At 45.6% G+C, this 22,602-nt stretch overlaps 2 protein-coding genes across 3 annotated transcripts; one reads left to right on the plus strand and one right to left on the minus strand.

Annotated features, from left to right (window-relative positions):
• Nucleotides 1-3,928: 3,928 nt before the first annotated feature.
• Nucleotides 3,929-10,759, plus strand: GATD1 (glutamine amidotransferase class 1 domain containing 1). 2 transcript variants are annotated; one of them, XM_057382705.1, is made up of 8 exons: nucleotides 3,929-4,030; nucleotides 4,843-4,919; nucleotides 5,293-5,398; nucleotides 5,944-6,051; nucleotides 6,777-6,871; nucleotides 8,056-8,149; nucleotides 8,813-8,924; nucleotides 9,448-10,759. In XM_057382705.1, the coding sequence occupies exons 1-8, from the start codon at nucleotides 3,973-3,975 to the stop codon at nucleotides 9,455-9,457; spliced, it is 660 nt and encodes a 219-aa protein (XP_057238688.1). In that variant the 5' UTR covers nucleotides 3,929-3,972; the 3' UTR covers nucleotides 9,458-10,759. The 2 variants fall into 2 exon arrangements, with proteins under 2 accessions (XP_057238688.1, XP_057238689.1); XM_057382706.1 differs by having other exon boundaries at nucleotides 9,451-10,759.
• A 4,396-nt stretch (nucleotides 10,760-15,155) lies between these two features.
• TALDO1 (transaldolase 1) lies at nucleotides 15,156-21,723 on the minus strand. The gene is made up of 8 exons (XM_057382702.1): nucleotides 21,547-21,723; nucleotides 19,350-19,473; nucleotides 18,831-18,938; nucleotides 18,141-18,272; nucleotides 17,544-17,719; nucleotides 17,201-17,398; nucleotides 16,014-16,159; nucleotides 15,156-15,498 (listed from the first exon to the last, which is right to left on the minus strand). The coding sequence occupies exons 1-8, from the start codon at nucleotides 21,641-21,643 to the stop codon at nucleotides 15,466-15,468; spliced, it is 1,014 nt and encodes a 337-aa protein (XP_057238685.1). The 5' UTR covers nucleotides 21,644-21,723; the 3' UTR covers nucleotides 15,156-15,465.
• Between the last annotated feature and the right edge of the window lie 879 nt (nucleotides 21,724-22,602).

Genomic DNA, 22,602 nt, shown 5'->3' on the forward strand with positions numbered 1-22,602 from the left:
ATTCCAGGCCTCAAAAAGTCACATTTCACTCAATTGATCATAACAGGTCTCAAACTCCTGTAAGAGATCAGAGCCTTTGGCTTTCCAAAATCTTGAGTTTGGATCTACCTTGTGCTACAGCTCTGCCCCTCCCTCTGGACAGCGTGTGTTTGGATACGCACGACTCTGGGACTGTGCTGTCTGCCCTTTGAAGCTCTTTAAATTTAATAGATTTTTCTTCTGCTGAAAAGCTTGACTTGGGGTTAAATACGCTTTGGACTGGCTGTTTTTGTTTATCTTCTGGCTGTTTCCAGCTTGCACTTCACAAAGTTCCATTACTTTTCCATTTCTCAGCCCCAGCACAGCATCCCAAACGTGAATTTACAGGATTTTTTTGTCTGTGTGATGATGCTGCAGCACTGAGGTTCCCACCAGGACATGGGGAATCTTTAATCAGCTTTCCAACAGTTAARTCCTGCCATCGTATCCCTGGTTTTGCCACAGCCATTGCAAGCAGCCAGGCTTCTGGGGCAAGCTGATGAGAAYGTGGGTGCCACACAATTTTATCACRTTGAAAAATGACAAACCTACMGACCAGCAAGGGAATAATTWGGCTTTACTGAGTTCTGAGCAGCCCTTCATAACCCTGGTGCCTTTTCCCAGGACTGTTTCAACTCAAGCCTTTAAAAGTTGCAATTTCAGCTCCCCGGGAAACCAACTCTCTTCCAGTGGTAGGTGCAGGTTGGCTGTAAGTTTGTGGAGAAACCAAAATTGTAGGAAGGGATCTCGAAGGTCAGATTATARGGTATTTTAATTTTGGTTTTGGTTTGTTTGGATTCTGTTACTTCTCCAGGGACTGATCCAAAGCYCTTGGAAGTCAGACTGAGGTGCCTGCTGTTCCTTTGGAAGCCTCAGGCACCTTTGTGGCAACATCAGCAGGTTTTGGGTCAGCTCCCGAGTGTGTTTTCCAAACTATAGGAATTTTGAGTGAGACCTTGATTTCTTCCCTGTACAAACAGACCTGCTTGTCACTTACACATATTTACCTGTGTTCAACATACAGGTTTGGGGTTTTGGGTTTTTGTTTTTTTTTTTTTGCTCTCGGAAACAATATGCTGCTAGACACATTTCCTGGAGGGAAATGGACACCTACCTACACACAAAGCTATCCAGCTAATTTATACCTTGTTGAATTTATAATCTTGTCTATGCTTCTATGGACACTTTGTATGGGCTGCAGCTCAAATCCTAAAATAGTCAAGAATTTTTTCCTTTCCCATATAGTATTCTATTTACTTTTGACTTTAAAAACAAAAAAAGCGTATAAATGCAATAATGCAGGTAGACTAGAAATACTAGATTGAAAATTTAAAGTAGTTTAGCTTGTCCCATTGTGACTGACAGTGTTGTACGACACCCAACGCTGTACCCTAACATTTTCCAGGCTTTCTCCGTAGCTGAATCTAGTATTAGCTTTGGAAACCCATTGTGTGAGTGGTGGGTGGATGGGTCGGAATCGTGTGCTCTCTACACACTGTATGTTACTCACATCACAAGCTGTATGGCCACTCCATATGCTGTGAAACTGTAAATGATTCCCAAATACACCTGTAACTCTTACCAGGATTGTGAGAAATAAACTATATATAGATATATATACACACACGTAGAGAGATTGTATAATTCCTCCYGTGAGCATCTTCGTGTACGTGGGGGTGTGAGTGGAACTGGCTGTGCTCCCTGTGGAGGTTGTCTGGAGAAAATTGTGGCTGAYCCACCCCTGGAWGTGTCCAARGYCWGTCTGGACGGGGYTTGGAGCAGCYTGGGATAGTGGAAAGTGTCCAAGGCAGGGGGTGGAACGAGGTGAACTTTAAGGGCCCTTCCAACCCAAAGTGTTCTATGATTCCAGGATTCTTTGTCTGTGTTTCTTGAAAGCTCATTGCTTTCTRGGATCAGTGATCCCACTGAGAACTGTGAGAAAAGGCAGTTCTTGCCCCAAAGAAACTCTATCCTGCCCAGGGAAACCAGGCAGAGGATGATTATTGCTATTCCCAGACAGGAACTAAATAGAATCATGGGTTTACCCAGAGGCACAGGGGAAACCTTTCCCATCCAAGGGATTCCCAAYCCTGCAGGCTTTGCCCCCAGTTCTTTGCTGTGACCTTCCTCCTGGCCGCTTTCTCCTGCTGATTTTCCAGTTTTGTTTCTAACATGCCCTGGGATCACCTCTCCTCCCAAAGGAACCATCCCCTGAGCAGTGGGTGCCATCCATGGGGTCCCTGTGCACAGATTCCCTCCTGGCTCTCAGAAGAAAGGAGGGTTTTGGTGGCACGTGTCACCACACAGGGGATGATGTTGTATTATACCAGCTCCACTCAGAAGCCTGCAGGCTATTGGAAATAAATTTCTTAAGAACTGGGAAGAAAAATCCTGTAAAATCCACAGGGGTCAGGAAAAAGGGCACCCTTCAGCTGTAAAAGCTGTAATTATCTGAGGTTTTTGCCGTAGAAACACAGATGGGGACTCGAGTTTTAACAGTCTTAGAAGTCATAAGAGTAGGAGATCAAATAAATTCCTCTTTTCTGACTGGGAATGCTGGGGCTGAGAATCTGGGATGGGTGGGGGCCTGACCCTCCCATTGACCTCAGTCAGGGTGTGCAGAATTGCACTTCCTTGGGGCAGTGTAGGGAGGGTGGGAAGAGCTGACGGAGCAGTGCCTGGGACAGCACTGTCCTTTGTGTTTGTTTAAAAAGCACTGTGTTAGGAAAATTAATCCACAAGCACYAGAGGTTTATGTCCAAAAAGGAGACAGAGGAGTCCCGCAACTTTATTCATGAATAAAGGGAGAGGTCATGGGCATTTCCCATGGGGTCTCTCAAATTCATAGAGGACGCAGCCTCCTTTTATCTCAATTTTTCGGCTGCAGTCCCCTCTCTCTTTCTCTATTGGCTGAGGTACTTGAGAGGTACAGGCTCCCCAAAACGCCTGATGAAACTCTTCTTCTATCATAAATTGCCCCCTTTCAATATACATCTCTGTGTCTCTGCTCAGGTAGTCTATTAACATGGACTGGGGTAAGCCAATCAGTAGAATTCTTATGCAAATCCTTCTTATTGTTTCTTTCTATCTCTCAATATCAGCCTTATCTCACCCCAGAGTTTGTTTGTAAAGACACTACCTTCTCATTCCTTTCAACTGGAATCAGAGCAGGGAATAAGGAGCATGAATGTGATGCTCTGTGCCATAAATGTTTGGGCTGCTGGAGTGGCAGCAAGTCTCCCACCCCACAGTGAAACTGCATGGTGGAAGAAATGCTTTTTTTTTTTTTTTTCCCTTTTAAAAAAATATTTTTCTGATATCTAAACTGGAACAAGGAGAGAGGAGCATCCAGATTAACCAGCTGGTGGATTCAGAACACAGTTCTGGAGAGAAAAGGAGACGAACAGATGACTGAAGAGACGGGACAAGATAGTGTAACCTACATTTCCTTTAGGAAAYCAGGCTAGAAATTAGCCTGATTTCCAGGCTAATTTATTCTTCCAAATAAACAAATAAAAACAATAGCAGGGTTATGCGGACTTTATTTCATTTTATACCGGTGTTGTGTCTGTAACCCACCAGCAAGCAAGCGAGTGATAAACCTATTCAATTCACAAAGGGATGAAAGATGCAAACCCAGAAACTGAACGCCGAGGGTTACAAAAGCGGGGAAATAAGGAAACAACGGCAGTTCGTCAATGAAACGCTGAACTATGCGATTCTCGGAACGTACGAAGGCTTTTAGGAGGCGCCGCCCGTTCAGAGCTTCCCGCGCTTTTTCGCCCCCCTCAGGATTTGGCGCGCTTTTCTCCCGCCGCGCTGCGCATGCGCGGCCGCGCGAGGCCCCGCCCTCCCCTCTGGCCCCGCCCTCCCCTCAGGCCCCGCCCTCCCCTCAGGCCCCGCCCTCCCCTCAGGCCCCGCCCTCCCCTCAGGCCCCTCAGGCCCGGCCCCGCCATGTCGGACCGGCTGGCCAAACCCTCCTGCCTCATCGTCGCCAGCGCCGCCGCCGCGGGTGAGACACGCTCTCGGGGGAGCCCCGCCGGTTCGCGGGGAGCCGGCCTCTGCGGGTATCCCGCGCCCTTCATCCCTTCCCAGCGCCGCGGCGGGGCGGTGCCGCGCGGGGGTGTTCCCGGTGTGGCTGTCGCGGCGTGTCCCCCCGTTTGTGTGCCCGTCCCCGTGTGTKTGGGTGTCACAGCGCAGCCGAGGATGATTATTGCAATATAGTGCAACCATGCGTGTGCCTGTGCCTTCTCTGCGCAGCTGGTTTTCCATCCGCGCACATCTGCACTGCAGGTGTTGCCTCCTCTGTGCAGCTGTGCCGCTTGGCTCCTCTGCGTGTGGCTTTTGTGGCTTTGAGGGGAAGGAGGGGCGGCTTAGATTGGATGTTAGAGGGGGATGATTCCCTGCAAGGGTGCACAGATTGCCCAGAGAAGCTGTGGCTGCCCCATCCCTGGGAGTGGCTAAGGCCAGGTTGGACAGGGCTTGGACAATCTGGTCTGGTAGAAGGTGTCCCCCTGCCCATGGCCAGGAGTTGGTGCAAGATGGGCTTTAAGGTCCTTTTCAACCTTAAATTTCAACCTTAATTTTCAAATTCAAGTTTTCACGAATTCTATTCCTTAGTGCACAGCTCACCTGTAATGAAGGCTGTACATTTCTGATTTCTTAAAATCATTAAATCATAAAAAAAAATAATCCTCGGAAATTATCTAGAGCGTATAAAATGAGCGTTTAAAACACCCAAGCTCATGTATTTTGCTAGATAAAGAGTGGCCTGGATTAAACCATCACTGTTGTTTCACTAAGGTGTTGGAATCTATTTTCCAGGTGTGTCAGCCCAGTCTTTCCTTCACTGCTTTACTCTGGCCAGCTCTGCATTTAATCTGCAAGTGGCAACTCCTGGGGTGAGTAAAAATGGGCAAATACTGTGATTTCAGCCTGAAACCAACTGCTATCTCGATTGACGTGAGATCATTGTACTGTAAGTTATTTGAGAAGTGTCCTTTAAATATTAAGGAGCCTGTTTAATTATGTTTTTTTTAATACTGAAGCGACTTCAGGCTTTCTGTAGCATGGATTTGGACTTCTCTGTCCAGAATCCATTCCCACAAAGAGTGGAGGGGAAACTATTAGAACTAATTCAGGGGGGAAAATGGGAGAASTTCAATTTTTTGAGAGCTGAGGCACCCCAACATCCCACAGGGCTGTCCTTCAGGGAGTGTCATGGATACTTGTGCAGTGATCCTGACCAGGGTGTGTGAACCCTGTTATCCCCAGGGGAAGCCCATTGATTTTGTGGATGTGAACGAGGGGAACACGCGCTGGATCCAGGACTTCCGCATGAAATCCTACGCCAACCCCGCCAAGCTGGAGTCCATTGATGGTAAGGGTGTCACCACAGACCACTGTCATCTCCACTGGCAGGGAAATGGGCTGCTTAGGGCCAGAATTTTARGGAAGAGCGACACAGAAAAGGCAGRAAAGTTGTGCTTTAAGAGAAAATTGGCAGCTGCAGTTGTTGGTTTWCTTACTATTTAAGAGGAAGTTCTGGCAACTACTTTTCTTACTTATCTTGGAATGGTTATTCTCTTAATATATATGCAATGTATACATGTGGTAGCTGTGTTGTATATAAGCACCCACTACATTGTTACTTGTTAAAAGTAAATATTCTGCTGAAGTAGAAGGCAGCAGACAGAACAGTTGAAATTTTTACCTGGGTAATCAGGGCACATTAAAAATGTGTTCCTTGTCCGAAGAATGACTTTTTTCTCTATTTTGAGTAGCTCTGTTAGTTTCTTTAGGTTCATTTTTTATCTGAATTGTTTGGTTTGTCCTTTTTTTCCCTAAATGTGCAGTGGATTTATAATCAGGCTTTTKGTTTTTTTCACCTGTCCTACAATCAATTCTTGCTTTTACCCCCACCAGGGGCTCGGTACCACGCCCTGCTGATCCCAAACTGCCCCGGGGCTGTGACTGACCTGGCCAACAGTGGGTACCTGGCCAAGATCCTGCAGCACTTCAGCACTGAGAGCAGTAGGTGAACATCCTCGGGGGGTTGGGTGAAAGGAACAGAGTTCCTGTGCTGCTCCTGCAGGGCTGCTGCATGGCTAAAGAGCATTTAAAACTGGGAAGGAAAAGAGTGTCTTCAATGTGGGAAACCAGTATTTTAATGGGCCTTAAAAAAAGGAAGGGGTGTCTTAGAAGACAAAGAGGTATTCTAAAATATCTTAAAAAGGAAAAAGAGAGTCTTAAAAGGAAATAAAAAWGTCCTAAAGTGTGTTAAAAAGGAAAAAAGGAAGCCTTGAAAAGGAAAAAGGGGTCTTAAAGTATCTTAAAAAGTAATGCCAGTAGCTTTTCAAAGCTTGCCTCAGAAGAAGAATTTGCTGCCTTGTAGTGATAGAGAAATGACTCTATCCAAATCAGCAGGATTCAAGGCTCAGAACCAATTGTGGAGTGTACCAGGATCATCATTAAGGCTGCAGTTAATCATGACTCCACATTTGAGCATTTTTATTTCCACTTTGCTGTTGTCTCTGGGCTTGGAGTTAAAAGCTGCAATTCTTATTCTTCCTCTTACTGTAACAATAATAATTATACTAATTCTTATTATAGCCAATAATTGCTACAGCAGCGTGCAGGAAAGCCCCTACAACCTAAAAGAACATTATCAGTGCAGTATAACTGCACCTGCAGGAGGGCAGCATCAGTCTCACCACCCTCATCAGTGTTGCTCACAAATGTCCTTTAATTCTTTTTAGAGCCCATCTGTGCTGTGGGACAGGGAGTGGCAGCTTTGTGTTGTGCCACTAATGATGAYAAATCCTGGGTTTTCCAGGGATACAGCCTGACAGGGGTAAGTTGAGCTTTTATCTGATTTTTCTTGTTGGGGGCATTTTTTGCTGTGTAAATTCTGGTGGTTTTGGTATTACTCTGGAACTTCCTATAAATACAAATTTTTGGTTTGGTACCCTTGGTTTTGTGCAAGGTGTGCAGAGTTGTCTTTGACAAGACTAAGTGCATAAAGGGATTATCCCACTTTACTGGCATGTGGGGAATACTTTCCTTTTAATTGTTTGGTAAACTTTAAACTGAAGCAGAAAAAAAGCTGGAAATTCCTGATGCAACTCTGCATTCATTGTTAAGGACTTTTTTTTTTTTGGGTACTCTTGTGGGTTTTTTGGTGTGGTTTTTTTTGTTACTTTTTTTTGTGGTTTTTTTCGTTTGTTTGGTTGGTTTTTTTCTTTCATGCATACTGGGGCTAAATTATATTTCTCAAGGTGCTGTTTCTTTTTAAATGGTAGAGGGAGTCTTAGAGAAAAAAAGGCTGTTTTTACAATCTGGCTTGCAATTACTGCTGATGTTTTAGGTGCAGTCATCACCTCACAGCCCATATTGTCATATCAGAGTGATGCAAATCTCTAGTACAGCGTCTAGTGTGGAAAATTTACATGGAAAGTTAAGAAATTAAGTTTTTGTGACTCACAAAAGCTATTAATGTTCTCATGTGCTTCTAYTTGAGTTGAGGATTATTTATGGTTCTATATGGATTGTTATAGTCCAATATGATGAAGTATTTTAAATCATGTTGTAGTCTACCTATATGTGCTGTGGAAACCATAAAATTTAACTTCTTCCTTTTGCATATAAAAACTATAAAGACTCTTAAATTTTCTGTCTTTAAGATGTTTCCCATATTCATTCCAAGGTGGGTTACTGCTTTTGGACTCTGCAGGTGGCACAGCATCTGTGTCCAGATATTTGTGTCCCCCAGACAGTTCTGTGCCTTCCTGAAGTTAATCACACCTGCAGAAATTGCTTGGTGTTGTTTTTTCCTCTTTACTTAAACCTTCTTTATGAACCCACTTAAGGGTTTCCAGTTCGCTCCCTGCACAAAATCCATCGAAGCTGCTTGTGGTTGTTTGGTTGGGAGAATAATAGAGGGAACAGAAATATAAATTTCAGGGAGATATGTACTGGTTTTGCTTGGCTTTTGCTGCAAAAAGCCAGCCAGACTCATTTGCTTTTGATCTGTTTCAGCCCTCTGTCTACGAGCTGGTGAGGCAGCCGAATTTTGCCAGTTTGTCTATTATTGTGGAGGATTTCGTGAAGGATTCTGGAGCTACATTCAGTGGTGGGTCATGYTTGGTGTCTGGGGTTGGCAYTTCATGTCTCCTTTGGRAAATKAGGKCTTGTGTGCATTTTCAAGGCCAGGYTGGAYGGGCTTGGAGCAACCTGRGCTACTGGAAAGTGTCCCTGCCTGTGGCAGGGGSRTGGGACTGTATGAGCTTCAAGGTCCTTCCAACTCAAACACTAGGATTCTATCTGGAATGAGGCAACTTAAAAATTCTGTTTTGGCTGCTGAGCAGTTGCTGGTAGATCTGAACACATTGCAGTGTGTAATTGGCCAGAAAATGAGTATTTGTTTTTTGTAGCATGGTGATGGCAGCTCATGTCTGGCAAGAAGAGTTTATATTGTATTGTGAGGTAATTGCAAATTTCAAAGACATACTTTGATTTTTTTATTAAACTATCTCCTGATAAGTGTGCTTTAGTCACCTGGTGTTAATCAAATCAAGAACTCAGTCCTGTCCTTTCAGAAAAGGATTTCCTATGGAAATTGTTTCAGGATTAGGGGTTTGAGACTGCCCCTGTCTGCTGGGGTTATAGATCAGCACCTAGCAAATCTGTCTGGCCAAAATAGTTACATACTGTGTTGGTTTTATCAGAGGGATGATTCTGGCACTGAACTTCTGTCCTGTAACACATTCTCTGTGTTGTATCCTCCTGTGTTCAGCCAGCAGCCCGGATGCTGTCCATGTGGTGCTRGACAGGCACCTGGTGACGGGACAGAATGAGAATTCCACCCTTCCTGCTGTCCAAAACCTTCTGATTCTTTGCAATGTCAGGTGAGGCAAGATGGCACTTAAGAACTGGGAACAKCCAGTGGTGAACATCTTTTGGTTTTAGGAATGTTGTCCCTCAAAACGGGTTTTTCTCCCTGGTTTTCTATTGAAGCGTGTGCCACTTCTGTTTGATCAAGCTATCCAGGCAGTTGTGTCTTTTGGCAAGGAGCATTTGGTTATTTAAAAAAAGAAGATGAAAATAGGTTGGGAAATACATGGCTGTAGTGGAACTGGCAAAGTAAAATTCCAAATAGGCTTCACTAAACATTTCTGCTCAGAGAAATGTCTCTTGTTTTTTGAGCTTTGGCAGGTTGGCACTCGGTCAGCTCTGATTTAGGATTCTAGCAATGAATGAATTTAATTTCTTTGGAAAATGGCTTGGCTTGTTTGAGTGCTAYCTTGTCAGATAGAAGAGCACATATGAATAACCACAAACGCCTTCTTTTGTTTAGATGACTGTGTGTTACCAGTCCTGTCCTGGCTGTGGACTAACCTGTCCTGTCATGTCTGGGTGTGTTTCCTTCAGCAGGAAATGAAGGAGCAGGTCTGTTTGCAMAGAGGATGGATGAAGAGCCAGCAGGCTGTGGATTTCCATGGTTGTGACCTGGATGAAACATCTGTCTGAACCTCTGTCCTGGACTCTGAAGTGACTATGGCAGTGAAGTGGCAGTGTCAGGTTCTGTGTGGATGGAATGGATGAAAGTTGTCAGAAGCAGCTGGGACACTCCCTTACACTTTTGCTGCTCCATTTTCTCACTGCTTCTCTAGACCCTCAATTTACAGATGTGGGGAACTGCCTTCTCAAAACCCCCCAAAAGTTGGTGCTGTGAATACAAATTGCTGAAATTGAAGTCCTTGCTCTGGGTTGGCATTGTACTGATYTACAGTGTGCCCTTGTTTTCTTCCTCTTCACATTGTTGGAATTGTGTTTAAAAAGTTTGCTCAGCTTTTTCTTTGTACATGGTCCTACAATTGTTTATTTGTTCTCCTTTGTGCTGCTTATGTTGTGGGTATTGTTCTCTTGGAAATACTCCTCTCTGGAAGTACATTGCTGCTGTCTATTGCTGGAATTTTGTGGATTACTGCACTGAAAAATGCAGAAGGCTAATGTGGATCCCATCAGTGTAGGGTGGAATCTGGCCTCCTTCCCTCAGAACTGCAGGTRTGGCTTGAAGCTGAATATGCAAAGGAAGAATCAGGCTGAGATATTTTTTTAATTGTTGCAGGCTTAAACATACCAAATATATCAGAAAGTAGATAAATTAACTTTCAGATAATTGATTTTCCTCCCCTCTTGGAATTGTGCCAACATTTCTACAGTGCCCTGAAGGGAAGGACCTTTGTGGTTGCATTTYTGTTTTCATACCAGGATGTTACAATATTTTGTTTCTAACAAGTCATCAAGCAGTGAAATTTTGTCTTTTCTGTGGAAATCCAGTTTTTTAGCTCTGCCTCAAGAATTCAGTGTGATTTTAAAAGACARACTGCCCTGGGGTTTGCTGGGTTTTCTAGTGTTGCATTCTGGAGCCCAGCTTACAGATCTTTGGCTTTGATGGAAATTAAAACTGGAATTTGAAATGAAAATTGCGCTTTGATGGAAATTAAATTATCAGTTAGCTTTGATAATTTAAATCTTCATTCCTGACAAGCTGTCATAGGGATTTGATGTTGACTCTATCAAGGAATACTTTCAGTCTGGAAAGTCACATTTTGGTGAAGTGGGAGACTGTATTTCCTTCGAGACTGTGTTTCTGTGGGATTTTGCCAAAATCACTGCATCTTTCATTGCTTGCCTGTAAAAATAGAATATTGGTGTCTACCCTGTGTCCTGTTTTCATTGCTTAAATGAGGTTCTGTCCTCATTCAGCTCTTTCAGGTTCATTCAGCTGCTGCCAAGTGAGCAAACAGCATTCAGACCACTGCAGGCATTAATCAGACCCCTGTTGTACAATTTTTCCTTATTTTGTGGTATCCAGGAYCTGCTGGAGTTGCTCTGCTTGTGCTTCTGTTGAGAAGCAAACAGTTGGACAAAGCACACTGCCTAGGACTTGATGGTGCTCCCTTTTTCCTCCTGTATGAGAGCAGAAACAAGACAAGTTCCCAAGTGCATTTTCACTCTTCCCCATCACACATCCACTTCTATCTCCTCAGCTGTGAAGTTGCTCTTGGGAAAATGGGAGGAGAGTCGTGTGATCCAGCAGCAAGTGGCTGGAGAGGTGATGTGTGCAGGTGTAGCTTTGTGAGGTGGGTCAGGATGGTGGGCTGGATTGTGTCACCGTCACAAGCCATGCTGACAAACTGGGAGCCATCCAAGTCCTGGAATCATGGGATTAAGGTTGGAAAAGAGCTTTTAAGATCAAGTTCAGGCATCAGTGCAGCACCACCACCATGTTCACCACTCAACCTCAAGTGTCACCTCCACATSTTTTCTGAACACTTCCAGGGATGGAGTCCAYCATSCCTTTCCWTGAAGGGATTTTTCCTRATATCCAACCTAAACTTCCCCTGGCACAACTTGAGGCCATTAGTGATGATAGCTCCTAATGACCAATTTTAACCAGGGACTGGAAAAAGTTGTTCCAAGACTGTGGGAAAAGATCAAATGAAGATAGAAAACACAAAGTTGTTGAATGTCATCCAGGTATGTTCAGGAAAGTTTTATTGTGTTTATTTTCTGTGTTTAAATTTTGTTCTGCAGGTGTAAAACTTGATAGTTCATTTGTTATTTTCTTTTACCTAAAAGGTATTTACATCAACTAAAATCATGAAGTGGCATTATAAAAAAAGAGCAAAGATTTTTGGATAATTCTTACATTTTAAACTTCCCATGGAGAGAATTTGGATATCTCAGTTAGTACCTTGTGCCTGGTTCAGCTGAGGAGCCCTACGAACTATCTCATCCCAGACATCCAAGCAGTGGTGTTTATTCTGAGGAGTTTTTGTCCCCAAGGCAGAAACTGTTTCCCAAAGAGCTGAAAACCTTCAAATTTGTGAGATTTTTAACCCAGACAAACCCTGATAGTTTCAGTGTTGCACTGTGCAGTGCTTGATGCTTTGGTCCTAGGAATGTTACCAGCCAGACATGTTTTCTTGGAAATCTGGTAACATCCTGCTGGTGGTTTTTGTTGTTTTATAACAATGGGAGGGCATTTATTTGTTTAGGGTTTTGTTCTTTTTATTTGGGAATCACAACATCTCTGGGCTTAATAGCTGGGCCCRTAATCTCTTGTTTTCCTCTGATTTTCTTGCAGGCAGACATGGAAGTACCTGCCAGAAGCCTCAGAATGCCTCTGCACTGGGTGGAGCAGGATGAATCCAAAGGGGTAAGGAGTTTTCTCTGATGTTGGCTCACAGCTGTAAAGGAACACTGCTGTCTTGCACCCCACAAAAGATTTCTTCACCAGCAGGAGGAAAGCCCACCATCCCTAAGGTATGGGAGCCTTTCCTGATGGGTTTACACCCAAGCTGGAAAGAGGGGTGCTGGTGATGCAGTTGGGAAAATGTTTAACTCTGGAAGGCAGAGCCCCAAGACCTGCCTGTGGGRTCTGATCTCAATTTTCATGTTTTTKGGGAYCCTGACAAGATGTTTGAACTCWGTCCCTGTGTGCAGYTGAYGGTTGTTGGTTATACCAGCATTCCATTAGTGTATTAAAATGTTTGAGATTCTTTTCTTGGAGCTTCCACAGTATAATCTTGTTAAAAGAAAAAAAAAACCTTAAATTTTTTTTTTAAACAGGACCTTCTGCTTTATTCATCTCGTATGCATCCAGACAAGGACCAGAAGAGATGGAAGTGGCTCTTTGGTCCTGATTTACTTTAAAATTTCAAAAGGAACTGTCTGGGTTTGGTGTCATCCATACTGGCCCAGGATGGCTGTATTGGAGAGACATAACCAGTGAATCTAAGGACTAATTTTAAATTAAATTCCATGTTGGGAGGATGAATATGAATGGATGTACTTAGTGTGTCTGTTCTTCCAACAGCTCTGCTCTCCTGTACCCTGTTTCAAGAATGGAGGTAGTGCTGGGAACAGCAGGTATGTCTCCCTCAGTACAGCACATGATGGGATGCAAGGCCCACCTGGAAGAGGAAGAAAAAGCTTTTCCAAGCCCCCTCCAAGCTTTGTGTGTTTGCACAGCTGGATGTTGGAATCAGAGAGCTGCCACCACAAGGAAAGATTGGGAAAGGTGCTGTCATTTTTAAACCAGTGCTTTAAACTTTGTGTCTGGATTCTTTGGGATTTCTCCACACACACACACATTGTATTTGCCCCTAATTCCAGMGTCTTGTCCTTGTGACTGTGAGAGCTACAGACCTTTCTGGAAGACAACAAACATCTTCTGATTTCCTAATCTGAGGAGGGATGGAGATCTGGGAAATCCCAGGAGGAGTAAGCACGGCACAGACAGGGCCCTGGGAGATCTCTATCTCCTGAAGAGAGGAGAAGTTGAGGAAGAATTAAGGAGTAAATGCACTTTGTGTGACTGACTAAAGAGCTGTACAGGCTGAAGGWTTATGTGGTGGTTGGTTTTTTGCCCCATTTCAGGAAGGATGTGGGCTTTGTGGCTTAGCCACAGACGTCAGACACTTCACAACCACCTGTGCTGCAGAGAAGGACCCCCAGTGCTGAGGAAACACCAGCTGCCACCAYAGCAGGTAGGGGACCCTGTGACTGAACATTTTAAGCATAACTTGTTCCCCTACTGCCCCCTCAGCTCCTCGGTGTCTGCATGTAAATGCAGTAAGGCTTGTTATTCAGGCACCTTTTCCTCTTTATCACCTCTCACTGCAGTATTTATCTTCTCTTGAGCTACTTCTGAAATGTTTCAGTTTCATTTGAGCTGCACAGTGTTACTGAGCCAGCTGTGACTCAGCTATGTGAGGTGACAGATTGCAGGCATGTGACAGTTCTTGCATCATTCAGGGGAAAAAGGGGCATTTATTCCMGAGGCTCCAAGCCTCTGACCAGCCAGTTTGACAGCAGCAAGTCCCCAAATTCTGTGGGCCTGAATCCCCACTCTGCCCTGGTGTAAGGTTTGGTGCCCACTGCAGTGTGGTGTCACAGCACAGCAACATGTTCTGGTGGGARGYGTCCCTKYCCATGGCACAGGGATGSAAKGAGATGGTCTTCAAGGTCCCCTTCCAAYCCWAACCATTCTAGGACTCYCTGCTGGAATTCTCAAYTTAGTGAGAATGAAAAATGCCAAATAGGTTAAMTTGAGAAGGAATATGCAGTGGACAGTCTGATGTCTGTAGGGAGAGGCAGGGTCAAGCTTTTAGTGCTGATTTGACTTAGACTGGAAAAAAGGTCACCTCCCTKTGGGCAGCCTGCATTTTGCCTGGTCTGCTTCCCACTTCACCAACAGCTCTAGGACAGGGGGTCTGGAAGAGTCCCGTGGGCATTTCATTTCCCTCTGGTAGACTGGCACTATTGCCAGGGCAGGCTGGGAGTGCAGCACCAGTGGATGATAGCTGGCTTTCCTTTGGCTGGAACAGCAGCTCCCAGCTTGTTCTGGATGTGCTGACAGCAGAGCTGCTGTGTCACMCTGGGGTGAGGGATCAGGGGCTCCCTTTTTCTGGTCAGAGCACAGGTCTGTGAGTGCTGGAGCCACAGTGCTGCCTTTTCTCCCTTTTCCTAAGTTCAGGCAACTTTGTCAGGAAACAGCAAATTGTGTCCACATAAAAGCAGGGATCTCTTAGAATAGAATGTATCACTGAGGTTGGAAAGGACTGCTGAGACCATAAAGCCCAGCCATTCTCCCAGCACTGCCAAGGACACCACTAGCCCCTGTGCCCAAGTGCCACATCCATGTGGCTTTTAAATCCCTGCAGGGATGGGGACTCAGCCACCACCACTGTGGACAGCTGTGCCAGGTTGGACAGCCTCTTTCAGTGCAGAAATGTTCCCTACTATGCAACCTAAATCTCCCCTGGCCCCTTCCCCTTGAGACTGCTGCTTKCTTGTCCTATTGCTTATTGTTGTCTACCCTTCATAGAATTCGATCTATATAAACTACTAAGATATATGTCAGAATATGTGTGTCTATATGTGTGTCACAGGAGTTTTGTGGGTTTTGTACCAAGACTGGCTTGTGAAACCTGTGTTTTCTCTTCAAAACAACCTGAACTTAAAAACTGTTTTATTAAATGTGTTAGACTATAGGCTTAATTAGGAATTTAATACAAAAAATTAAAATCCTGTCAAGTGTTTCCTGTAGTAGTGAATTGACCACGTTACAAGGCAAGTCTCTTTTAATGTGCATATATTGACAAAAGTGCCACAAAAATTTGAAATTCCATTTATCCCTTTGCAAATTGATTAAAAAAAAAAAAAAGCATTAAATCTATCCATAAACAGCATGATATTTGTACAGGTAAGACTTTTGTACATCCACTGAACTTCAGGTGATCCACCTCAGCCTGGAGCACTCAGGGAAATGCTGTTTCTTTTTTTTTTTTTTTTGTTTTTTGTTTTTTTTTTTTTTTTTTGGTTTTTTTTTTTTTTTTTTTTTTTTTTTTTTTTTTTTTTTTTTTTTTTTTTTTGTTACTTTCCATTTTCAGTGCTGAACATTCTCTCCTAGAAAGAGAATAAAACAAAGTGCCACTGAGTAAGAGTTTGGGAACACTGCAAAGAGTTGCCAGTCACCAAGTGCCTAGATCAGGTATACTGAGTAGTTCTTCCCCAAAAAACAGAGTTTGAATAATCCCATGTGAAAGCCTCTCCAAAACCTGAGAAATAACTTTGACAACAAATCTGCTATTACATAGTGCCTCCAAGTACAAACATGATTTATTTCCAGCTCACTACCTGCAGATTATTTGTATCTTGTACTGCAGCTGACAGCTCAGAATCAGACCTAAGGGACTTTTCACTTTGACAGTTATCCTGATGAGCTGCCAGTCCTGTGGCCTGAAACTGCAGGTGTGGCCCACACCTGGCATGAATTCTTTCTTGGCATGCAGTGAAGCAAATTCACTGAATTTAGGTGGCCTGTCCTACATAACCTGTCCAAAAACCTGACCAGACTCCTTTAATCCTCAGCGACACCAAGGTGGCTGCAGTACACAGGAGAAGTGTGATAAAACATCTACCTTTAACATCCTGTCCAGCTTAACTGCATCTGCAGCAAATCTCCTGATCCCATCRGAGAGCTTTTCCACAGCCATTTGGTCTTCRTTGTGGTGCCAGCGGAATGCCTTCTCATCCAGGTGGATCTTCTCCAGATCACACGCCTGAGCTGTGCAGGAGAAATAAAAAAACAAACTAGGTTATCAGATTCTTGTCAAATTTAGACTTCCTAAAATWGTCTTGAGCTCTGACCATTTCTAGGTGTTGGAAATTTTTTTAATACTTTCAGTATGATTTGCTGCAGGAGCACAATAGGGGATGTGAGATTGGAAGTGCTCCTGATCTGGCTGGAGGAGAACAAAGAGGAAAAAGGTAGCCTAATGAATAGGTTTATCTAAACACACAGTGTTTGTGTGTGTCCTTATCTTGTACCTGCTGCTGAATGGTACAGCACTTTCAGGCCTATTCTAAGGATTTGTGCAACCACCCTGCAGCAGTGAGACATTCTAAGCAAATATTCTGAACAATCAGGGCTTTGATTATTTGGCAAGAACTAACAAAAGCTCATTTGATAGCAGGCTTCCAGGCCAGCAGCAGCCTGTGRGCAGCAACACATGGCTGCAGCTGTGCACAGAGCTGCTTTCTGAGATGTCAAGCAGCATTTTCATCAGGTGCAGAAGAGTATCACAGAATCCTGGAAGCAGGGACACCTTCCACTATCCCAGATTGCTCCAAGCCCGGTCCAACCTGGTCTTAAAGTACTGCAATGGGAACAAGAATTCCAAGCCATCGTGGCACAGTGTCACTAGATCAAATCACTCAGTCTTGTGTATGATTTGTCTCCAATTTCTGGAGGAAAAACACCTCTTGGCATGTCTAGAGATTAAGATGAAACCAAGTTTGGCATCTTTGCTACTATTCAGTAAAATTTCATCCTGAGCATGTGCAGATTAACCTTCCTGTTCTCTCCCTGTCCCATGGAGAGAGGTGCAGAGTATGGAAGCACATTCCAAGCCCACTGGAATCCAATTAGTGCTCAGTGTGTCAGCAATTGCAGCAGTGATATTGTAATGACACCACAGTAATTTCCTTTAGGAAACTGGATGTATCCCTAAAGCAGGATGGCAGCAAGCACCACAGCACTGAGCCGAACCCCAGACTCTTCACACTGCTGAAGGAAGGATGAACAAGCCCCAAGGAGTGGACTTACCCTCTTTGACACTGAGTGTGGGAGCTAACTTGACATGCTCTTTGCTGAGCTCTGCCAGGAGCTTGGGTGAAATGGTGAGATAGTCACAGCCAGTGAGTGCTTTGATCTGACCCGTGTTGCGAAACGACGCGCCCATCACGATTGTTTTGTAGCCAAACTTTTTGTAGTAGTTATAGATCTTGGTGACACTCTTTACTCCTACAAGTAGATAACATTGACTTCATTGTAAGTGATTATTTAGAACATGCTCAAAATGGGCATTTTGCTGTTAAGAGGATTTTTACGAGTAAACTGTTCRAATGAGCAGCTGTTGTGTTCTCAGCAATGTTAAAGCTGTGCTTACCTGGGTCCTCTGAAGGCTCAAAACTTTTCTTGTCTCCATTTGCAACATACCAATCCAGGATCCGTCCCACAAATGGGGAAATCAGAGTAACTCCAGCTTCAGCACAGGCAACAGCCTGAGCAAAGGAGAACAGCAAGGTCATGTTGCAGTGAATCCCATACTCAGCCTCCAGAGCCCTGCAGATACAGGCTGGCTTAGAACAGCACATTGCTCACCTACAGAATTCATATTCAGGAATAAGCTGCTAAGTTCAAACTACAGAATTCCTCAAGTTAATTTAGGAATGGGGCACACCTAGTAAGCTTTAAATTTATCAGCTAACWGCAGATGTTTTGTGCTGCCAAACACTGCTTTATTAATGGAGTTCCTTCAGCCAAATGCAGCCATCTTAGGGTATTTCAGGAAACTGTGGCCTGGCCCTTGTATGAAGAAACTTTCCCTATTTCAACAGCAAGCTGTTGCAGAGTACCTTGTGACAGACTTCCTCATGCCGTGCTTTCAGCACTGCTGTTTATTCAAGTGCAAAATGCAATGTCAGAGCCTGTGGACAGGCAGGAGCATGCCATGAATCAGCAGACCAGGCACACACAGCCTTACCTGCCAGCCTGGATTCCTTCCCACGTTGAAGAGAGCTTGATGAGAATCCGATCTTTACCAATTCCTACTTCCTTGTAGAGGTCAATGAGGCGCCTTGCCCTTTGAATCATTCCTTCCTTATCAAAGGACAACCTTTGAGGCAAGAGCAGCACTGTTTAAAACGTTTTTTTTTTAAAAAGAAAAAATATTTTCCCCAGGGCCCCATGGGAAAACATTGTCCTGTTTTATCAGCATTTACATGCCAACAGCAGGTTTGTGTTCTCAGATCCCTCCTGGACTGTCAGCCCTTCGAGAAGGAAGATTCTCATAATGAATTCAAAAGCTGARCATTAGCAAAAGTTGGCACTGAGCAAGTTAACAGCCAAGTCCTGTGCCAGTCTGGAAATAGACTGTTTGAACAGATCTGCTAAATTGAGCAGCTATTACCACATAGAAGAGAATGAGCAAAACTAAGACTGGAAGTGTGAGGTTTCCCTTGCTTAAGATGCAACAGGAAGATTACAAAAATCCAAGGTCACTGTGACTTGTTTTTGTTACAGAGTACTAGTTAAACTAAGTGAAATCCACACTCTTAAATATTAACAATAGAAGTCCTGCTGGTCTCCTATGCAAGAAATCTCTCTCTAACTCAAATCAGGTTTCTTTTTGTATGTACAATATCCAGGGTAACCCAGAGGGAAAAGAGCCAACCTTGCATCTACTTCTGTGGACACACGGCCAGGTATCCTCTTCAGGATTTCAGCTCCAAATAACACAAAAAGCTTGTCAGAAGCATTTCTKATCTGCTCCTCTTCTGACCTGAAAACCACAAAGAGCAAAAGCATTTATGGAGGTAAAAAAAACCAAAACAGGTGAGTTYACTCTTCACCATGGATTTGAAGATGAAATTTCACAGCTCGTTTAACATTAAATTCCAGAGTTCAAATGAGCCATTTCTGTCCTACCAGTACAATTAGCCTTTGAACACTCTTTCCTATAATGCTGCTGTTTTCCTGAGCAAGGAGGGCCAGGTGTGAGCTGGGAAATGGGGATGCACTTCTTAGAAGCACATCTGGAATGGGCATAAGGGATTTTTCCTGAAGTGTTGAGGCCTTTTGGGGCAGGAGAAAAACCCCCAAGTACAAGAGGAGGAAACCCCAGTACGCTGTTTGAATACAAATAAGGCATTTAAAATATAGGTCTGCTGAGATTAAAGCCCTCTTTACTTACCCACCAAGCTTCTTCCCATAGGCAACAGCRTCATCAACAAGTTTCTGGTATGCTGGCATCTGAGCCGCAGCGAGGATCAGGGAGGGGTTTGTGGTGGCATCCAGGGGCTTGTACTCATCGATGGCTAAGGAAAGAAAACCAGCCTGTTTGAAACAGCCAGACAGCCTGAGAAATCAGAAGGATTTTGCTCAGCCAGGTGAGAATGTAAAACCTTGTTAATGATAGAGYACATCAGTGCTAAGTGGTGTTTAAACACTGCCTGAAGGCTGGCTTGTTCCACAGGACAGAACAACTGGGTTGCAGTCATAAGRCACAGCAAACTGTAAAGTTTATAAACTAGAGAAATTGCCCAAAAGGTATAAGCCTGTAGAAAAGATGGATGCAGAGCAGTACTAATTTCCAAATTTCATCCCAACCAGTATAGCTGAGCCCTAGGAATCACAGAGGGGAGTGAAGAACGGGTCCTTCCCTTCAGTCAGRAATTTGGGCTTTTGTTTGTGTCTAACTGATGGGGCCAGGACAGGTGAATTCAYCTGTGAGGCTCCAGCAACTCTTCTTGCTGCTTTTTTAAACCCTTTCCAAACAGTTGCAGTTTCTCAGTATCTGCTCTTGCCATTTCCTTGTACTACCAGGAAGACACCTGAGCAAGGGTCAAGTGTCTTACCCTAATGCCTGGACTGCGCCTGTTCCAGGTGATGCCAGGTGTTTGCTCCAGCAGGCTGTGACACACATTGTCTGGCTGTAATCACAGCCTGGCACCAGGGCCTGACTGGACAAATGGGACAGAGCCTTTTCAAGCCCCTCAGCAGTTTCAACAATGCAGTTAAAATGTCAAAAAAACAAAATATGTATTACCAGCCCCTTCTCCTCAGCATTTCCACACAGGGATGAAAGCCCAAGTGAGAGAGTACAACTGCACTGAAAATAAGCCTTGTTTTTCCATAGATCCTTCCCAGGCAACGATCAGAATCCTGGAGAGAGCTCCACTCCATACAAACAGGTCCTTCAGAACTTTAATTCACATGGATACTGCTTAAAGCAGAGCAGCACATCAACAAAACTCCGTTCTGTACCAACACTTTGTTCTACGAACTGGGAGCCACCAGCTGCAACAACCACCTCCACCAGYGTTTAACCTGCCAGGAGTGAGCCAGGTAAGGCTCTTGCCTTGTTTGGAGTTTAGGAATGACCACCAGGTGATAGGACCAGCCCAGGGAACAACTCAGGGATGTCCAGGAGCTGGACTCGATGATCCCTGTGGGATATTCTACAATCCTTACTGCTGTCTGCACACAAACACCCCCTCAGCCATCCCGGGCGTGTTTTTTTCCTGTGTTGCCACCTTGTGCTCTCTTCACCTTAAGTTTCCTACTCTTAAGACATTTGACAGTGGCCRTTTAGGGTTGCTTATTGTACACCAGCAGGATTAGGCAAGCAGTGGAGGGATTAGTGCAGGCCTGGGCAAGGACAGGGCAGGATTCAAGGGCTGCTCTTTGCAACCCAGAGACACCCAGAGAGGCAATTCTTGGCTCTGATGGACCAAGCAGGCTCCGTGTCTCTGCTGGGCCAGGCAGTGACAGCTTGGGAACAAGTGGCTTTCTAATTGAAGGCCACCTCCCTTTCTCGGAAAGGAGCGTGCTGGCTCATTCTCAGGAGATAAGGGAAACAAAAGCACTCTGGCATTATTTTTACAKAATCCTGSAATGATTGGGTTGGAAGCGACCTTAAAGATTGTCCAGTTTTGCTCCCTGCCACGGGCAATGACACCTTCCCCTGGACCAGGCTGCCTTGCCYTGAGTTTGGAAAAAAACCCCAAACAAGTCCCAGATCTAGACAGGTCACTGGAAGAAAACCGGAATTTATTAGCACAGCAGAGCCTGGTTTTCAGCCTGGCRCTTCTTACTGACAGCACGCAGAGCTCAGCGTGGTGATCAGGGCACACTCGAGGGCAAACTGGGAGAAAATCACGGGGGTGTCTGGAAAATGCCCCGGCTGGGCGGGATCTGCCCTGGGATGGAGACCAAAGCGCCACCACCGAGCGCCTTCCCCSCTCCTCACCCCCCTCCGGCCGCAGGGTGGTTCGCTCCCCCCACCGCGCGCCCCTTCGGCCGGGCGCGCCCACTCTCCGCGAAGGGGGGCGGGACAGGGGGGCTAAGGAGAAGATGCGGTGACAGGATCCCCTCGCGCCGCCTCTCACCGTTGAAATCCCCGGTGTCGGCCACCACCGTGGTGTGGTGCTTGAGCTGGTCCAGCGCCGACTCCATCTTCTGCCGCTTTACGGGGGACACCGACATGTCCGCAGCTGTGGGGGTTCGCGCGCCTATAAAGGACCGTCCGTGCCCGGAGGGGACCGGCCTGCGCGCGCACCCGCGGCCCGCGCGTTCCCGCCGCCCGCCGCCAATCCCAGCCCGGCTGGGCGGCARCGAGCCAATCAGGAGCGCGGACACAAGACGGACSCGTTCCGGGAGAGCCGAGGCGGGGCAGTGGGAGAGAGAACGRTTCTGATTGGCTCGCYCGTGGTCCTGAGGGTCGGGGCGGGTGGTCGCCTTGGTGACCGCGACGCCGCCATTGCCCYCAGCKGGGCGTGCCCGCGGGTCTYCCRGCCCCGGCGTCTCCCTTCCACGGCATTCCCTGTCCCCAGAACCCCCGCGGGGTYTTCMCACGGCCGGCACGGCGCCTGACCCGCCCTCGAGCCACCCTTCCCTCATGGCCGCCCGGGGCCCGGKCGCTGCCAGWGCCGCAAGATGGCGGCGGGCRGGCCCTGAGCGGGAAGCGGCCCTGAGGGAAAGGTCGGAGCCGCGCYGGTGCTGCCGCGCTGCAGGAGCTCAGCGCTCYGTGCTCCTTCCCCTGACGTCGTGGCAAGGTTTGAAATGGYTTATTGGATWCAGTTCCAGCTGCTGAGAGAAACCCCGACACAGCAAGGCATGTGTTTTGGGGTCTTGGTTCCCTTAAACTTTACTTTAGCTGTAGAGGAGGTGATCTTAGTGTGGTTGTGCTCCTTGGCTAGAAATATCAGAGAATCCGTCGCTTGGCCGTGTAACAGGCCCTGAGTCATGGGGTTATGCTATTCTTTCTGTATTGTACCACTTGGGACAGCTGTCACAGACGTTCCCCTTCCTGACAGGCAAGAATGTGCTTTTGTACAACCTTCTCACGCTTTGCCCAACCCAAGAAAAGATAAAGCAAAGAAGCATTAGGTTTAAGTCCTGTTTGAATTCTGTGACTGTGTAGGAAGCAGGTTCTTACTGTCTCT

Source organism: Malurus melanocephalus, unplaced genomic scaffold, assembly GCF_030028575.1.
Source record: "Malurus melanocephalus ecotype Western Australia unplaced genomic scaffold, MMel_1.1 scaffold_580, whole genome shotgun sequence".
Lineage (NCBI taxonomy): Eukaryota > Metazoa > Chordata > Aves > Passeriformes > Maluridae > Malurus > Malurus melanocephalus.